The sequence below is a fragment of the Prionailurus viverrinus genome, chromosome F1 (assembly GCF_022837055.1).
Source record: "Prionailurus viverrinus isolate Anna chromosome F1, UM_Priviv_1.0, whole genome shotgun sequence".
NCBI lineage: Eukaryota > Metazoa > Chordata > Mammalia > Carnivora > Felidae > Prionailurus > Prionailurus viverrinus.
In genome coordinates this window covers 5,028,208-5,046,707 of record NC_062577.1, presented here as the reverse complement: position 1 = coordinate 5,046,707, position 18,500 = coordinate 5,028,208, and the positions used below count along the sequence as shown (strand labels likewise).

Sequence of the window (18,500 nt, the reverse complement as noted above, 5' to 3'; positions counted from 1 at the left end):
TCCTAAAGGGCACTGTGTGAGTTCAATAACAGCCAGGTTACTGGCAGCAAATTGAAAATTTCTATTGTTGCCAGCAGGCCAGCTGTTGGAGTGAATGGAATGAATCTTCCAGGCGTGATCTTTCCACATGCACAATGCCCACCTTAATTCACTCTGAAGTCACGCAACGAACAAGTATTCTCTCCTTGACCAAAGTCTAGCCGGCCTTCTTTGGTCCCTCTTCTCCACCAGGCTCAAACTTGTCTTACAAAAACTGCAGGCTCTCAGCAAGATGATTTCATCAGTACCCCCCTGTCCCCCGACATCCCCCCATGTCCTCGCTCATTAAAAGGCTTGAACAAAATGCTCACAGTTCCTAACACCTCAAGGCCACAATCCCAGGATGACCCTGGCCCTCTTATAGTGCCTGCTTGAGAAAGCTTGACATTGCCAAAAGAATGCACTGTTTGTTCTGCCGACACCTGATGGGAGGGTCCCTGTCTCCCAGTCTCTGTGTGGGAGGGTAGGAGCCCAACTTTGACAAGCACCAGTTTGCAAACCCAGATGATTTTCCTATGGACCAACCCCCTCCCCCACTTTTTAGAAACTTCTACTTCCCTGATCCCGTTCAAGCCCCTGCCATCTTCCCTCATCCCCCAATCTCTCATTATAAAGGGACGAATGTTTGGGGGTGGGTGGTGAGGAGTGCATTTTGTATGTGGAAGAGATATGGATTTCTATGGCCGGAGTGGACTGTGGTGTATAATTTCCAAGGAAGCCTGTCAATAATCTTCCTGATTCCTGGATAGATGCCCTAACTCTCACCCTGGGTCGTGACTTGCTTTGACCAACAGAATTGGGTGGAAGCAGCTTGGATCCCAGAGCCCGTGTCTTAAAAGGCCTCATACTTTCTACTTCTGGCCTTTTAGGATATAAACACCCCGTAAAAAGTTCAGGTTAGTTTACTGCGTGATGAGAGACATACAGAGAGGGGCCCAGGTGACCCAGACATTCCAATCGCTCCTAGGTAAGAGGCTGGGAATGTGAATAAAGTCCTCTTGGATCCTCCAGTCCCAGTCAAGTCATCCCAACCGACACTATGTGAATTAGAGACGAGTTCTTTCTGCTAAATACTGCCAAGAATCATGAAGAATTAAGTGAGTGTTACTTGTGATATCATTAAGTTTTGGAATGATATATGCAGCAACAAATCCCTGACACACCTGTGTAAACAGGAGAGGTAGAAAAGTGCGGAACACAATCAAGAAATTTACTCAGTTCTTCTTTAGCACGCCTTTGTGGGTTTTGCTTGTTTTTACCTATTATCTGATATCCTGTAACTTTAAAATAGTATAATTGAGGGGTGTCTGGGCGGCTCAGTCGGTTAAGCATCCTACTTGATTTCAGCTCAGGTCATGATCTCGCGGTTCGTGAGTTCGAGCCTCACGTCAGGCTCTGCACTGACTATGGAGAGCCTGCTTGGGAGTCTCTCTCTCCCTCTCTCTCTGCCTCTCCCCTGTTCATGCTCTGTCTCTCAAAAATAAATAAATAAACTTAAAAAACAATAATATAATAGTACAATTGAATAAAAGATTTCCAAGCACCAATGAGGTAGTGATTATAGGCTAAAATGCCAACACACATTATACACAGCAACAAAACTGATTTCATCCTTGCCCAATAATATAAAACTAATATAGTAATAATATAAAAGCCAAGAATATAAAACTACACTGGGAAGTTTGATTCCACTATTTAAAAAAAAAGTTGGCTCTGGGTCCTTAAGGCGAATTATCACACCGATTAACCAAATAAATGCCTTGGCAGGCAGGCACGGAGTTAGCACCAAAAGCGTGCAGGTTGTGCACAGCAGAATTCTGGGGTGTGCTGTCAACAGAGACCATGATGTGAATGGCACCCCCTGAAGTGGTCCAAATCAGCAAAACTGTATAGAGAGCCTATCGTAGGCAAAGACGAAACATGAGTTTGCCCTTGAAAATCTGGCATTCTAGTAGGAGCTGAGTGACAGATGATTAACAATGGCACAGACATATAAATGTAATGATGTCCATGTACTAAAGAAAAGACCTTGAACCTGAGAAGTGAAAGCAAGAATACTAAGGCGTGTAAAATGCACATAAGTAAAATCATCACACACATAGAGGGTGCGGCTTACCTGACATGCTGATGGATGACTGTGGTTGAGATCCCAATGGGAAGACACTATGTCAACAGACTTTTTGGCCATGTTGAGTAAATTCATCCAGCCTTGGAAAAGTGATAAGTGAAATGGTGCATTTTCTGAATAGTTAAGGCCTTCAGGAATATTTTCCACCAGGGCAATTCTTAGAAAAGATTTTGAAAAACAAACAAACAAAATCCAGTCAAATTTGGAGCCACAGATCTTTATACATACATACACAGACATATGGAACATACTCTTTTACTCTTTTCAAATATATATGTTCCTCATCATTCACATTTTCCACCAAAGGCCTCTTACATTTCCCCTATGCTAACCTTCCCAGTTCTGAGAGCTTAGGCTCCGTTTTTCCCCAGTTTTTGTTTGTATTTCAGAAAATCATGGTACATGTCTCTAATGTCCAGCTTCAAACTAGCCTTGAAAGAAAAATTCAGAGCTTCCTACGCAAGCATCTTCCTCTAGTAATTTATTCCTATTTTTCCAACAGTAATGCAATTCTGAAATACAAGAGTACTTCTGTGAGCTACTGTAGGCTGTAAATTAAGTTTTGCATGTTTCCAGTTTCTAGTACAATGTTTGGCATATATAGAACTAATTTAGAAACTGAAATATTGTGAGTTTTATTACTATTAGAAAATAAAAATAAGAAATACTATTATTATTGCTTAACATCTCTACTGATTCTTCCCAGCTAAAGGATATAAAGAAATTCTTAAACCTGCCTATTGCAGGGTTTTATTAAAGTTGGAGATAAAGAATATATTCCATAGTAGCAATAACCAAACCTTAAATAAAATACGACAAAGGTATCCTAATAAATGTGTTTTTTCTTTTTATACTTCCTTGTATATGGACAACACATTCGCTGTGCCTGGCTCTGCTTGGTGCTGTGGTTGAGACTGTGTGGTTTTGCTTCTGACACATCATGTTTTAATAAAGGAATGAACTCTTTTTTTTTTTCCCAGTTTAAGACCTGTCAACTCTTGATGGAAAACTTCATATTCATGAAAATACCTATAAGTGCTTCCCGAGCAGAGATCTGTCTCATTTACGGCTATGCATCCCCAGTGCTGGATACATAATTAGAGCTCAAGAAATACCTATGGAATGAATTTCAGCTTTCAACACGGAATCCAGCACTTCTCACTAGAACGGTTAGCTGCTCCTCTTAATGACACTTGTTCCATTCAGCCGTTTTAGAAATAAAAGCAATACTCTTAGTAAAATGTTCTTGTGCGTTTGATGATTATCACAGCCAGAACGGATGTGGGTATGTGACCCAGAGACATCCACAGTTCGGGGATCTCATCAGCCTGCCGCCATCCGCAATCAAATTTAACGTTTGTTGAGGCCTGATAAGCACAGGACAGGAGACTCGGAACTGACTGTGACAAATCTCCCTAGTCCTCTGAAATTTACAATCTAGAGAGAGAGAGCCTATCTCCTACCTAATAATTCAAGCAGGAAGTAGACCGCTACGAAATGGTGAAACAAGAGTAAGAAGTTTAATTAGATAGATAATGCATCATCTGAAGTCCCATTGGCACATGGCAGGAAGGAAAAATTAATTCTGGTTGGAGGCTGGCGGCATCTGGAATTGGAGGAGTAGGACTGGAAATGAGTCTTCCAAGGTGGGAGTTTATGGGTGAGCTGGAAGAGACAGGTGTTCCAGGTAGAGAGAGGAGCCTGTCAAACAGTGTCCTTGCCTCAGACACAGGAGCATGCCCGGTGGAGAGGGCGGGCAGTGCCTGCAGGGACCACACGGTGGCTGTGAACCAGGAAGAGGAGAGCTTGGGCTTCATTTTGGTGCATCTGGGAGCAGCCAAGTTCATTAGGGGCTCACCCTCAGGCACACTGTATGCCACTGGAAGGTGAAAAAGGAGACCCAGAGATGGCAAGTCAATGGAAAGAAAACAAGAATTCTGGAATTCGATCAGTGGGAATGAAGAGAAGCATGCAGTCAATGGAGGTTTGAGAAACCAAGTCTGAAAAGATTTAGTGTTTGATTGGCTTGAGGAGAAGGTGAAAGAGAAACAGGCAGGAGTCAAGGATGACAGATTTTCTTGCAGGACCGCCACGTTGTCTCTTAACCGCCTCCCATGGTCTCCTTACATGGATTCTTGCCCCTCCAAACCATGTTCCATACCGCAGCTGGGTTAATCATTTAAAAACGTAAACTTAAGCACTCTGCTGCCTGATGAAAGCCTCCCATGGGCTTCCCCACTGTCCTTAGGATGATGTCTCCCCCCAACCCCCCGACATGGTTGGAGAGTGTTCACCAGTCTGGGCCTGCCTCTCTGTGGCCTCACTGAACGCAAAGGTCTTCTGTGGCTTTTACACCAAAGCCACACTAGACATCGTTACCTCCTTTCCTCTATTTTCTCCAGACTTGGACATTTCGTGTGCATCTTCCCAATCCTCATTCCTACACTATTATCTCTCAATTAACCTTTAAGGTCCTAATTTCAACATTAGTTCTTCTGATAGACTTCCCTATCCCCCCAAACTAGGCTAGATCTCCCTTATCACCAGCCCCTGTATGACCTGTTACTTCCCCTCTGTCCTATCCTGCTCCTAAAATTACTTGTTCAAGGCTGACTTCCTCTGATAGATTGTAGGGTGCTTGAAGGCAGGGACCTGCTCCCCTGGTTCAGTTTTGTAGCCACAGTGCCTAACATATTGCTTAGGGCACAGGAAGTATCCAAACAATATCTGCTGAGTTTCACTGAAATTGGAACAACTGGAAAGATGGAAGGGGGCAGGGGTCCATTGAAATTAACAAGGAACATGGGCAAGGAGGTAGACCAAGGATCAGGAGAGATTATCAAGGGGAAGAAATGAAGAGAAAACTAGCTCAAAGCCTAACATGGGGGGAATGCCTACACTTCTCTGGTTGGTAGAGTGTGAAACAGATATGAAGATTCAGAAGGGACCGACAAAGAGGTGCGAAGGCAAGAGAGGTCCAGAAGAACGCAGTGTTTGGGAAGCCGAGGTGAGACCAGGTCAAAAAGGTGGAAAGGGGATTTGTTTTTTTAAATCTATCTCAAAATCTTTGGCTGAGGTTGAAGTTGGATGTTTTAACTCTATCCACATTTAAAGCCCAACTGTCTGTGTTAATAGCATGAGGAAATGGCCCCAGATAATCAGCAATTTCAGTCTCCTCTATAACTACAGATGATATTTAGAAATCAAATGAGAGACAGTCCCTCCAAAAAACAAAACTGAAACACAATAGCCTCTACAAAAGAGAAGGGACTGGCTTCAATTCCACTTCAATATAACAGACACACTGAGGTATTAAAGAGGAGACTCTAGAAGCCCAGATAAACCAAATGGACAGGATGAGGGATGTGGAGTGACAACCCAACTGTAGTTGGTTGGCTCTGCACCATCCCTTCCCTCATGGCGTGCCCTGTGGCTTTCTGGCAGGTATACAAATGAGGATTCCCAATCTCATCTAGAAATCTCTAGACTAGGTATTCTTAACCTTGGATACATGGATAGAATTCATGGGACTCTATGAACTGGATCTTTACTTTCCCGAATCTCTAACTGAAGTTCAACATTCCCTTCAGTTATGAAGACAGACAATACCCCACCAGGAATATTAGAAGAACCCATGACTCTGTCACTGAGAATTTTCATACCATGGTACAGTTACTGCCAACAAACAGCTCAAATACTCATCACTACTTTGTAATTCTGGTGGTTGTTATTTCATGCATCAGTAGTGCACAATATACATTTTTATTTCACAAATTAAAAAAATGTTTTGACAACTTTATTTCAACATTATTGGTTGCAATCCTATGTGTTTTAATTTCTGCATTTAAAAACATTATTCAAGGGGCATCTGAGTGGCTCGGTCAGTTAAGCGTCTGACTCTTGGTATCGGCTCAGGTCACAAACAGTTCCTGGGTTCGAGCCCTGCATCAGGCTCCATTTTGACAGTGCAGAGCCTGCTTGGGGGATTCTCTCTCTCTCCCTCTCTCTCTGGCCCTCCTGTGCTTTCTCAAAATAAATAAATAAACTTAAAAAAATTAAAAAACATTATTTAAGGAAGGGTTCATCAGAGCGCTACACTGTGGAGTACGAAGCATTCCTCAGCCTGATGATGATGTCGAATTTTATAAAATTTCTGCATGTAAGAGACTCCACTTTGAAGTCCCATTTTCCTTTCCAACTAATGAACTCTTCGACTAGCAGCTGCTCATAGAATTTCAACAGTGCAACTGGCGTTTGGATCATAGGAGGACAGTGAGGTTAATTCATACATGGAAGGGATAGTGTCATTTGATAGCACCAATAAAATCATCAATAAGTTAATAATCAGAAGCAGCTCAACTGGTCAGCATCAGATTAGCAGGTCCTTTTGTTTTGTTTTCACTTCTCTTCTTTACCTAAATTATGTGATTAACCCCTCCTTCTTTCTCATATAAACCTCTTGCTTTTCCCACGTGACCATGATGCTTTTCTGGTTACTCCAGAATCTGTGCTCCCTGAATTGCAATTCTGCGATCCCCAGATAAAGTCCTTTGTTCTTTTTCTGTTTCTCTTTCTTTTCCTTGGTTGACATGCATCATCTAGTCTTTCTTTTTTTCTACTTCACAGACATTCTAATAATTTTTTCCCATTAATGAAGCTATAGAAGTGGGTAAGATTACCAAGAGAGACTTTTCAAGAGAGGAGAACTGGGTCAAAGCCAATTACAGAAAACATCTAATCATGTCTGGCTGGTAGAGAAAGGGGGCCAGGTGAAGAACACAAGAATGGCCTGGAAACCCTGGAAGAAGAGGAGTGAAATTCCCTAGAAGCCAAGAAAGACCAAATTTATCATCTATTGTTGTTTTTTGTTTGTTTGTTTGTTTGTTTTTACCGAATATCAAAGTAAATTTTGATTTCATGCTAAAAATAAAAATAGACACACCACCCCAGGTCTGGGGACACACTGGTGTGTGGGTAATGAATTCCAGGGAGAGCCCCTGCTCACCTCCTCACTTTCCCCTCTTCAAGTGACCTAGGGACCGTGATGGCTCCTCAGTGACACAGAGCTTGTCTTCCATGCCCATGTTAGAAGATGCCTCTAGAAATCAGCTTTGAAATGACTTATTTCTGGGACCTATCATTTTATTTCCTTTAACGGCCAATAGCTGGCTACTCTCCAGGGCGCGGATCTAATTAGCATACACGCAGAATGCATTTCCAGGCATTGACAGCCCTCTCTGTCCTCCTACTTGGCAAGCAAGGAAGAAGTAGGCAGATCTCATTAAAATTCACCTTTGGGCAAGTCCCTAGAATGCCTGCTTGCACCATCTCTGAAAGAAGTATGCCCAAAGGCTGTAGCACTATTTCTGACACCTGACAACAAGGGGAAAGGCTGAATAGACAAAGACACAATACAGCTAAAACCTTTTTATACCTCTTTTTATGGTACTTGGAGATAACCTGCAAATGATTTGAACCGTGAGTCCAGGGAGCTCAAGCGGAATAAATACATTTTTAAAATGCGTTTTACATTGTTAATAGATTTTAAAATAGAACTCTAGCTGTTCTTATTAATAATATGTATTTATTCTCCAAACTTAATGTGATCACCAAGATTTCTCTTTTAATCTGGAAACAATAGTTTAGCTTCTTAAAGAAGTATCTGTACTTTCCTTCCACTAAGGTACCAAAAAATGTAGTCCCTGCACTTGCTAGCTTTAAAGCATGGCATGCATAAGCTGGCAAATACAAGAATGTTTATGAATCTATTCTCACACTTGATTTGGGGAATATTATAAATGTAGTTTTATTTATTTATTTATTTATTTATTTATTTATTTATTTATTTATTTAGAGAGCAGGCATGGGTGTGAGCTGGGGAGGACCAGGAGAAGAGGGAGAGAATGGTTTTTTTTTTAATGTTTATTTATTTATTTTGAGAGAGAGAGACAGATAGACAGACAGACAGAGATAATCCCAAGCAGCTCCATGCTGTCAGCGCAGAGCCCAACACTGGGCTTGATCCCACGACCATGAGGTCATGACCTGAGCCCAAATCAAGAGTCGGAAATCAAGAGTCGGACACTCAACCGAAGTGCTTTGCTCAGAGCCTGCTTCATAGTAAGCACTAAATAAAAGACATTTTTTTAATTTGTATTTTTGAGAGAGAGAGACACACACACAGAGTGCAAGTGGGGAAGGGGCAGAGAGAGAGAGAGAGAGACAGAGAGAGAGACAGAGAATCCGAAGCAGGCTCCAGGCTCTGAGCTGTCAGCACAGAGCCTGATGTGGGGCTCAAACCCACAAACCATGAGATCACGATCTGAGCCAAAGTCGGACGCTTAACCGAACCACCCAGGTGCCCCTAAAAGACATATTTTTAAAAATAACTTACAATCTGAAAACATATAATTAAGAAAAATTTCTTGAGGTTCTCAGACTGATATAGCACAATTACTACAAAGACTTTACATGTATTGGTTAAAAGGCCTATAAACTAGGACCTTTGTGACATCTTCAGAGTGAATGTCATGTACCTTTCATTGCCTACTGCAATGGATCACTTATTAGGACTTGATTATGTATGTAGGCACATGGCAGTCAACTGGCTGACTTTCATTCCATACATGTTAGCTGACCGGTGGCATTAATCAATGAAACTGAACAGAAGGCCTTAGCTCATCAATACAATTAGATGTGGATTCAAAGTAAAATGATCCAGATTTTATTCCCTCACTTTGGGTCATCTGGCTGTAATTTAAAGCCCAAGGTTGACAAGGCAGAAGTTAACCTTCTCAAAGTTACTAAAGTCTCTGGCATTGATGTAGAAGATAAGCTGCTACCCATGTGTCAGATTCAGTGGCCACCTCTAGACATGAAAACCATTGACACAGACCTATGTAAGTTTCCTTTAATGCAGCGGAGATATAGGTTTTATTTTCCTAAGATTTGGGGTCAAGGCAACTTTACCTGTGAAAGATAGTAAAGATACCAGTGAGGTCTGGCTGGCTAACAGTGTCCTGATAATTCTTAATCTGGTATAGGGATTGACATTGTGGAATACTGAAATGACTAGTGAAGTAATTGCTAACAGTTTTAATACTTTTTTGCCAACTTCTGATTTTGAAAAATTTCAAAGCCACAGAAAAGTTGCAAGAGGAATAGAGCATAAATATATTCGTTGCAAGAAAGAATGCTGTGCATACATATGAAATGACACATACATACCCACACTTTTTAGAAAACCATTTGAAAGTAAGTTGTAGGCATCAGAATAATTTATCTCTGAATCTCCAGCATGTTTTTAACAAAGAAGCCATGTTTCTTTTTTTTTTTTAATTTTTTTAATGTTTACTTATTTTTGATAGAGAGAGAGAGAGAGAGAGAGAGCACAAGCAGGGGAGGGGCAGAGAGAGAGGGAGACACAGAATCTGAAGCAGGCTCCAGGCTCCGAGCTGTCAGCACAGAGCACGACGTGGGGCTCCAACCCACGGACCATGAGATCATGACCTGAGCCGAAGTCGAACACTTTTAACCGACTGAGTCACCCAGGCGCCCCAAGAAGCCATGTTTCTAAATAAATGAAAAACGGGGTGCCTGGGTGGCTCAGTCGGTTAAGCATCTGACTTCAGCTTGGGTCATGATCTCACAGTTGGTGAGTTCGAGCCCCACATTGAGCTGTGTGCTGATGGCTCGGAGCCTGGAGCCTGCTTCGGATTCTGTGTCTCCCTCTCTCTCTGCCCCTCCCCGACTGGGACTCTCTCTCTCTCTCTCTCAAAAATAATAAATAAACATTAAAAAAAGTTTAATACATTAAAAACAATTATCACATAGGCAATTTAATAATAATATGGTGGGTTATCTAACATTCAAATTTCCCCAGTTGTACCAATAAGGTCCACAAAGGATAAACCCAGTTTCTTTCTTTCTCTCTCTTTCTTTCTTTCTTTCTTTCTTTCTTTCTTTCTTTCTTTCTTTTCTTTCTTTCTTTCTTTCTTTCTTTCTTTCTTTCTTTCTTCTTCCTTCCCTCCCTCCCTCCTTCCTTCCCTCCCTCCCTTCTTTCTTTCTTTTTCTTTCTTTTATGTTTTTAAGGAACCAAGAGCCAATTAATGTTCACTCATTGTATTTAGCTGTCATGTCTCTTTAGGAGAAAAAACTAGCCTTTTTTTGTTTTGTTTTCCTTGATACTGATGAATTAGAAGAACCTAGGTTTAGTCATTTCTCTAAATATTGCTCGACTTGATGTGCTTGACTGATGCCTCATACTTAGATTTAGGTTAAATATTTTTGGCAGGAACACTACCTAGATAATGTGTCCTTCCAAGTGCATCACATGAGGTGACACATGATATTGGGTTGTCCCACTACTCAAGATGCTAAGTTTGGTCACTTTGGGAAGGGAGTGTCTGCCAGATTTCTCTACTAATCAGTATTTTTTGTCCCTCTATAAGTAACAAATAACTTGTACAGAGGTACCTGTAGATGGCATAGATATCCTATCCCCTAACATTCCACTCACTGATCTGCCTTCCATCCATTTCTAATTATTGACTAAATCTACCTTGTTGATGACTTCCTATCATTAATTCTGTATTTGTTATTTGGTATTCTTCTGTAAGGAAAAGGTTTTCCTTCTCCTAGCCCACATTTTTTAAATTTTTTAAAAAAATTGTTTTATTAGTATGGGCTTATAGATTGTTTTGTTTTTTTTTTTTTTGAGACAGAGAGAGAGAGAGAGAGAGAGAGAGAAGACCTTAAGCAGGCTCCATGCCCAACACGGAGCCTGACATGGGGCTCAGTCTCAAGACCATGAGATCATGATCAGAGTTAAAATCAAGAGTCAAACACCCAACCAACTGAGCCACTCAGGTGCCCTCACTTTTTTAATTCAAAGTGTTGTAATCTATCCCATCATTGTTCATTGTGATGCTCACATTGTTGCATATATTGTCAGTGGAGGCTCCTGTAAATTGTCTCCTGTGTCCTTTTGATGCCTCTTTCAGTTTTTGAATACTTTTATATTTTTTGTCACTTAGATGTTTCATTTGAATTAACTTTTTTTTACTGTTTATTTATTTTTGAGAGAGAGAGAGAGAGAGAGAGAGAGAGAGAGAGAGAGAGAGAAGTGCGGGGGAAGGGCAGAGAGAGTGGGAGACACAGAATCCAAAGCAGGCTCCCAGCTCCAAGCCTTCAGCACAGAGCCCAATGTGGGGCTCAAACCCATGAACCAGGAGATCATGACCTGAGCTGAAGTCGGATGCTCAACCGACTGAGCCACACAGGAGCCCCTCATTTGCATTAACTTTTAAATTGACCTCTGAAGAAACAGCTGCAGAGAACATGACGGTGACTTTGAGTAGGCAATAGCAGATCCCTGTTTCTATAAATCTAGAAAGATCAGATTAAAGCCTTATTAATTCGAGGCTTATAATTGGATTAAGTGAAGAGCACTATAGCTTTCTTTTTGGAGACAGGCAGGAGGGCAGTAGAGGAAGTATTACAATTGTAGCTATTAGCCTTTGCCTGCATATTATAGTTTAAAAGTACTTCCACAATCAGGGCACCTGGGTGGCTCAGTCGTTAAGCATCTGACTTCAGCGCAGGTCATGATCTCGTGGTCCATGAGTTCAAGCCCCACATCAGGCTCTGTGCTGACAGCCCGGAGCCTGGAGCCAGCTTCAGATTTTGTCTCCCTCTCTCTCTCTCTCTCTCTCTCTGCCCCTCCCCACGCATGCTCACTCTCTCTTCCTCTCTCTCAAGAATAAACATTACAAAAAAATTTTTTAAGTACTTTCACAATTAACATTACACATCACCATCAACGAGCAATCCTGCGAGAGCGGCAGGAGGGTAATAAGGCTCCAAGTAGCCAGGTGTCATTCAGTTAGATGGAATGCTACAGAGCTGGGATGTAAACTCGGTTTTGTCTGAGCTCGTGTGCATTTTACCACACTAGATTAGGTACTGGGCTTATCCTGAGAGGTTTGAACAAGCGCACCTTGGGTCCCTGGAGGGAAAAAGTGGGCTCAGGTCAGGTAGCTGAGGCTGCCACCCTAGAGAGAAAGGTCAGTTTAAGCCACCATCCCAGTCTTGTTCAGAGAAGAGGGGAAAGTGTGACTGGTAGTTTCCCCATGCTCCTTCCTGGTTGTATACTCCACCCGGTCAGTCCACCTTGACAAGAGGATCTAGTGACAGGAAGGCACACTTTCCTTGGCTCGATATTTCCAGATGCTGACCCAGAAAGAAAAAAAAAAAAGGCAACCAGGGGAGAAAGAAGCATGAGGAGGATGAAGACAAGAAAGAGGGAGGACTTCCGGGGAAGACATAGGAGGGTAGAAGTGCACTTTGTCCCACAGACACACATATTCGAGCGGTGATGGCCCCTGTCATCACCCAGATACAACCCAGAAAAGAACCCGAAGACTGCCAGAACAAATTCTCTAAGTAAAGGAAGAGGAGAGGCCACATGGAAGAGGGTAGGAAGGACAGAGATGCGGTAGGGAGCAGAACTGTCTGTGGGAGGCAGGAACCTGCAGGCATGGAGAGGTGAGAACAATAGACCCTCAAGTCAGGGAGCCTGCAGGGGGGACACAAATCCCCGTAACATTTGGCTTTGAAAACCAGAGGGGCTGAATTCTGTGAGTTCTTACAACCAACAAGACTTAAAACCTGGAACTGTTTAAAATGATGCTTATTTATTTTTGAGAGAGAGAGAGAGAGAGCATGTAAATGGAGGAGGCAGAGAGAGGCAGGGGACAGAGGATCTGAAGCGGGTTCTGTGCTGACAGCAGAGAGGTTGATGCAGAGCTCAAACTCAAGAATGATGAGATCTTGACCTGAGCTGAAGTTGGAGGCTTAATGAACTGAGCCACCCAGGTGCCCCCAAACTGGAACATGAATAATCCAGCCAACTGGGTTTCGGGAGAGCCAGGAGGATGAGAGGAAGCTGAGTCCCTGCCCTTAAAGCAACAGCACAACAAACAGATACAACACAGAAGCAGCAGTTTGAAAAACACCTCGGGCATATGGGAGGGAGATTTGAGACAGACATCCTTGGAAGACCTCTCCAGGAACAAAGGAGCTGGCAGGTGCAATTTCTCTCCCCTGTCCCCCAGTATAAGCACACATGCACCTGCAGGAACAAGCACAGCACCCACACTTGCTACCTAACTTGCTTATAGTATATGCTGACCCCCACGATTTGGTAGATCCAGCCCCTCCAGGAAGGCCTGCTCAACACTACAGATCCCCTCCCCCAGGGGCCTAGTGCAAACCTTGCTAACATAAAACCTCCCACCCCATAAACTTTGCAGATCTACCCCATCCAATATATGCCTTTGGCCAGAGCCCATCTGAAGTGGTGCCACAAGCCTGGCAGTGTGCAAGCGACCCCCACAGGGGCCATCACCGCTCGAAAGTAACTCCTGCCCTGGGGACATGGAAAAATAACTACACACGCCAGTCAGACTGTGGCCCCTCCCACCAACAAAAGCTTCTCAGAGGACAACACAGGTAAAGTGCCCTTTAGTTCAGGGCTATTACATCTCTGGCAAACATCTTTTCTGACTCAACTCAAGCCCAAGGTGGCCCCAGACTGGCCTACTAAGATCACAGGGACCAAATCCTGCCCATAAGAGGCAAAGAGAACCGCTGCAGACAACTGGACTGAAGGCAAAAACAGCACAGCAACAAGAACAGGGTGCATACAACACACAAAGGAGACACCCCTGAAATGTCAGGTTCTGGTGAACAGGAACACAGCACTGCAGAGAACTACAGGACCTCTTCTTCATAAGGCCACTACTTTCAACGTTTATTTATTTTTGGGACAGAGAGAGACAGAGCACGAACTGGGGAGGGGCAGAGAGAGAGGGAGACACAGAATCGGAAACAGGCTCCAGGCTCTGAGCCATCAGCCCAGAGCCTGACGCGGGGCTCGAACTCACGGACCGCGAGATCGTGACCTGGCTGAAGTCGGACGCTTAACCCACTGCGCCACCCAGGCGCCCCAAGGCCACTACTTTCAAAAGCAGGAGATGGAACTGACTTCCCTAACTCAGAGAAATAGACACAGAATTAGACCAAATGAGGAGACAGAAGAATATGTCCCAAATGAAAGAACAAGACAAAACCACAGCAAGAGAACTAAACAAACAAGATAAGTAATCTGCTATATAGACAATTTTAAATAATTATCATAAAGATACTCACAGGCCTTGAGAAGAGTGGAGGACATAAGTGAGACCCTTAACATAGAGATACAAAATATGAAAAAGAATCAGTCAGGGGCACCTGGGTGGCTTAGTCAGTTAAGCGTCTGACTTCAGCTCAAGTCATGATCTTGCTTTTTTGGAGTCTGAGCCCCACATCAGGCTGTCTGCTGTCAGTGTGGAGCCCACTTGGGATCTTCCGTCCCCTCTCTCTCTGCCCCTTCCCCACTTGCTCTTTCTCTCTCTCAAAAAAATGAATAAACATTAAAAAGCATCAATCAGAAATGAAGAACTCAATAAATGAAATAAAAAATACGCCAGATTCAATAAATAGTAGACTTAGAGGAAGGAGAAAAACGGATTAGTGACCTGAAGGACAGAGTAATGGAAAGCAATCAAGCTGAAAAGGAAAGAGAGAAAAAAATCATGCAAAATTAGAACAGACTTAGGGAACTCAGCAATACCATCAAGCATAATAACATTCTTATATGGATCCTAGAAAGAGAAGAGAGAGAAAAGGGGGAGGAAAATGTATTTGAAAAATATACCTTAAACCTTTCCAAATCTGTGGAAGGAAACAGAAATTCAAATTCAGGAGGCACAGAGATCCCCCAACAAAATCAACCAAAGGAGGTCCACACTAAGACACATACTAATTAAAATGGCAAAAAGTAGTGATAAAGAGAGAATTTTAAAAACAGCAAGATAAAAGAAAAACAGTTACAAACAAGGGAAACCCCATAAAACTATCAACTGATTTTTTTATCAGAAACTTTGCAGGCAAGGAGGGAGTGGCATGATACATTCCAAGTGCTGAGAGGAAAAAATCTGCAGCCAAGAATACTCTATCTACCAAGGCAATTGTTCAGAACAGAAGGAGAGATAGCGTTTCCCATACAAACTAAAGTTAAAGGAATTCATTACCACAAAACCAGCCCTACAAGAAATGTTAAAGGGGAAGATTTGAGTGGAAAGAAAAAAATCATAAGAGTAAGAAAAGGCAACGCAAAAGCAATAAAATAAGTATATCTATAAAAAGCAGCCAAAAGACTCACAAAATAAAAGTATGTAAAGTATGACACAACATAACAAAAACGTGGGGGAGGAGAGAAGTAAAGAATGGGTTCAAACTTAAATGACCATCAACTTCCTATAGATTGCTATACACAGAAGATGTTATATACAAACCTAATGGCAACAACAAATCAAAAACCAATAGTAGATATATAAAAAATAAAGAGAAAGAGATCCAAGTATTCAACAAAAGAAAGTCCAGTTACATTGACAGAAGAGAGCAAGAGAAGAATGGTACAGAGAAGAACTACAAAATCAATCATAAAACAAGTAACAAAATGGCGATCAATACACACCTATCAATACTTATTTGAATGTAAATGGACTAAATGCTCCAATCAAAAGACATGGATAACAGAATGTATTAAAAAAACAAGACCCTTCTACATGCTGCCTACAAGAGACTCATTTCAGACTTAAATATACATATACACTGAAAGTGAAGGAATTGAGAAGTATTTATCATGCAAATGGATGTCAAAAGGAAAGCTAGGGTAGCAATAGCTATATGGGACAAAATGGACTTTAAAACAAAGATTGGGGATGCCTGGATGACTCAGTAAGTTGAGTGTCTGACTCTTGATTTCAGCTCACAGTTGTGGGATTGAGCCCAACATTGGGCTCCACAAAGAGTGTGGAGCCTGCTTGAGATTCTCTCTCTCTCTTTCTCTCTCTCTCTCTCTCTCTCTCTCTCTCTCTCTCTCTCTCTCTCTCTCTCCCTCTGCCCCTCTTCCCAGCTCATGCACTCTCTAAGTAAGTATATAAACAAACAAATAAATAAATAAATAAAACAAAACTGTAACAAGAGACAAATAAGGGCACTATATAATAAGGGGAACAATCTAACAAGATGTAACAGTTTTACATATTTATGCACCCAATATGAAAGCACCCAAATATATAAAACAGTTAATAACAACCATAAGGAAAGTAATTGATAGTAATACAATAATAGAGGACTTTAGAACCTCACTTACACTGATGGACAGATCATCCAAAATAGAACATCAACAAGGAAACAGTGGTTTTGAATAAATGTATTTAACAGATATATTTGGGACATTCCATCCTAAAACAACAGAATACACATTCTTTTAAAATGTACATTCAACATTCTCCAGATCACATTTTAGACCACAAAACAAATCTCAACAAATTCAAAAAGATCGAAGTCATACCATGTATCTTTTCTGACCTCAACACTATGAAACTAGAAATCAACCACAAGAAAAAATCTGGAATGAGCATAAATACATGGAGATTAAATAACTACTAAAGGGAAGTTTATAGCACTATAGGACTACTTCAAGAAGCAACATGGATCTCAAACAATCTAACCTTACATCTAAAGAGGCAGAAAAAGAACAAAATCTCAAACCAGTAGAATGAAGGAAATAATAAAGATTAGAGCAGAGATAAATGAAACAGAAATTATAAAAATAATAGATCAGATCAATGGAACCAAGGGCTAGTTCTTCGAAAAGAACAACAAAACTGATAAACCACAAACCTGTCACTCCAAAAAATAAAGAGAGAGAGAGAGAGAACTCAAATAAATAAAATTAAAAATGAATACTTATTCAACAACCAACACCACAGAAACACAAAGAATTATAAGAAAAAAATTATGAGAATATTATGAAAAATTATATGCCAAGAAATTAGACAACCTAGAAGAAATGGATGAATTCCTAGAAACATATAACCTCCCCAAAGTGAACCAGAAGGAAATAGAAAATCTGAACAGACCACTTCAGCAATGGCATTGAATCAGTAATCAAAAAATTCCCCACAAATAAAAGTCCAGGACCAGATGGCTTCACAGATGAATTCTACCAAGCACTTGAAGAAGAGTTAAAACCTATTCTTAAACTACTCCAAAAGATAGAAGAGGAAGGAAAACTTCTAAAATTCATTCTATGAGGCCAGCAGTACCATAATACCAAAACCAGATAAAGACACCACCAAAAAAAAAAAAAGAAAGAAAGAAAGAAAAAGAAAGAAAGAAAGAAAGAAAGAAAGAAAGAAAAAAGAAAAGAAAAAAGAAAAGAGAGAATTACAGGCCATATGTCTCATGAACATAGATGCAAAAATCCTCAACAAAATATTAGCAAACCAAATCCAACAATATATTTAAAAATCACTTACCACAATCAAATGGGATTTATTCTCAGGATACAAGAGTGGTTCAATATTCACAGATCAACACCACATCAATAAAAGAAAGGGGAAAGCAATATGATTATTTCAATAGATGTAGAGAAAGTATTTGACAAAGTATATCATACATTTGTGATAAAAACCCTCAAAAAGTATGTTTAGAGAGAACATACGTCAACATAATAAAGTCCATATATGAAAAATCCACAGTGAACATCATCCTCAATAGTGAAAAATTGAGAGCTTTTCCCCTAAGGTCAGAAACAAAACAAGGATGTCCATTCTCACCACTTTTATTCAACATAGTACTGAAACTCCTAGTCAAAGCAATTAGACAAGAAAAAAGGAACAAAACGCATCCAAAATATAAGGAACAAGTAGAACTTTCACTATTTGCAGATAACATGATACTATATATAGAAAACCTGAAAGACTCCACCAAAAAACTACTAGAAATGATAAATGAATTCAGTAAGGTTGCAGGATATAAAATCAACTACACAAATCTGTTGCATTTTTACACACTAATAATGAAGCAGCAGAAAGAGGAATTAAGCAAACAACCCATTTACAATTGCACCAAAAACAACAACATACCTAGGAATAAACTTAACCAAGGAGGTGAAAGACCTATATTCTGAAAACTATAAAACACTGATGAAAGAAATTGAAGACAGCACAAAGAAGTGGAAAGACATTCCATGCTCATAAATTAGAAGAACAAATATTGTTAAAATGTCTGTACTACCCAAAACAATGTACAGATTTAGTGAAATCCCTATCAAAATATCACGAGCATTTTTCACAGAATTAGAACAAATAATTCAAAAACTTATATGGAAACACAAAAGACCCTGAATCGCCAACGAAATCTTGAAAAAGAAGAACAA

General features: G+C 40.9%; 1 protein-coding gene across 4 annotated transcripts in view; it reads right to left on the bottom strand.

Moving 5' to 3' along the window:
* Positions 1–18,500, bottom strand: part of PLD5 (phospholipase D family member 5) — a 411,506-nt gene that overhangs the window by 174,543 nt on the left and 218,463 nt on the right. For 3 of the 4 annotated variants that reach the window (XM_047841563.1, XM_047841564.1, XM_047841565.1), the window contains exon 3: positions 2,156–2,324. In XM_047841563.1, the coding sequence (XP_047697519.1) occupies positions 2,156–2,324 (169 nt within the window). Of the gene's footprint in view, positions 1–2,155; positions 2,325–14,924; positions 15,025–18,500 lie in introns of those variants that run through there. The other variant, XM_047841566.1, reaches the window with a different exon arrangement.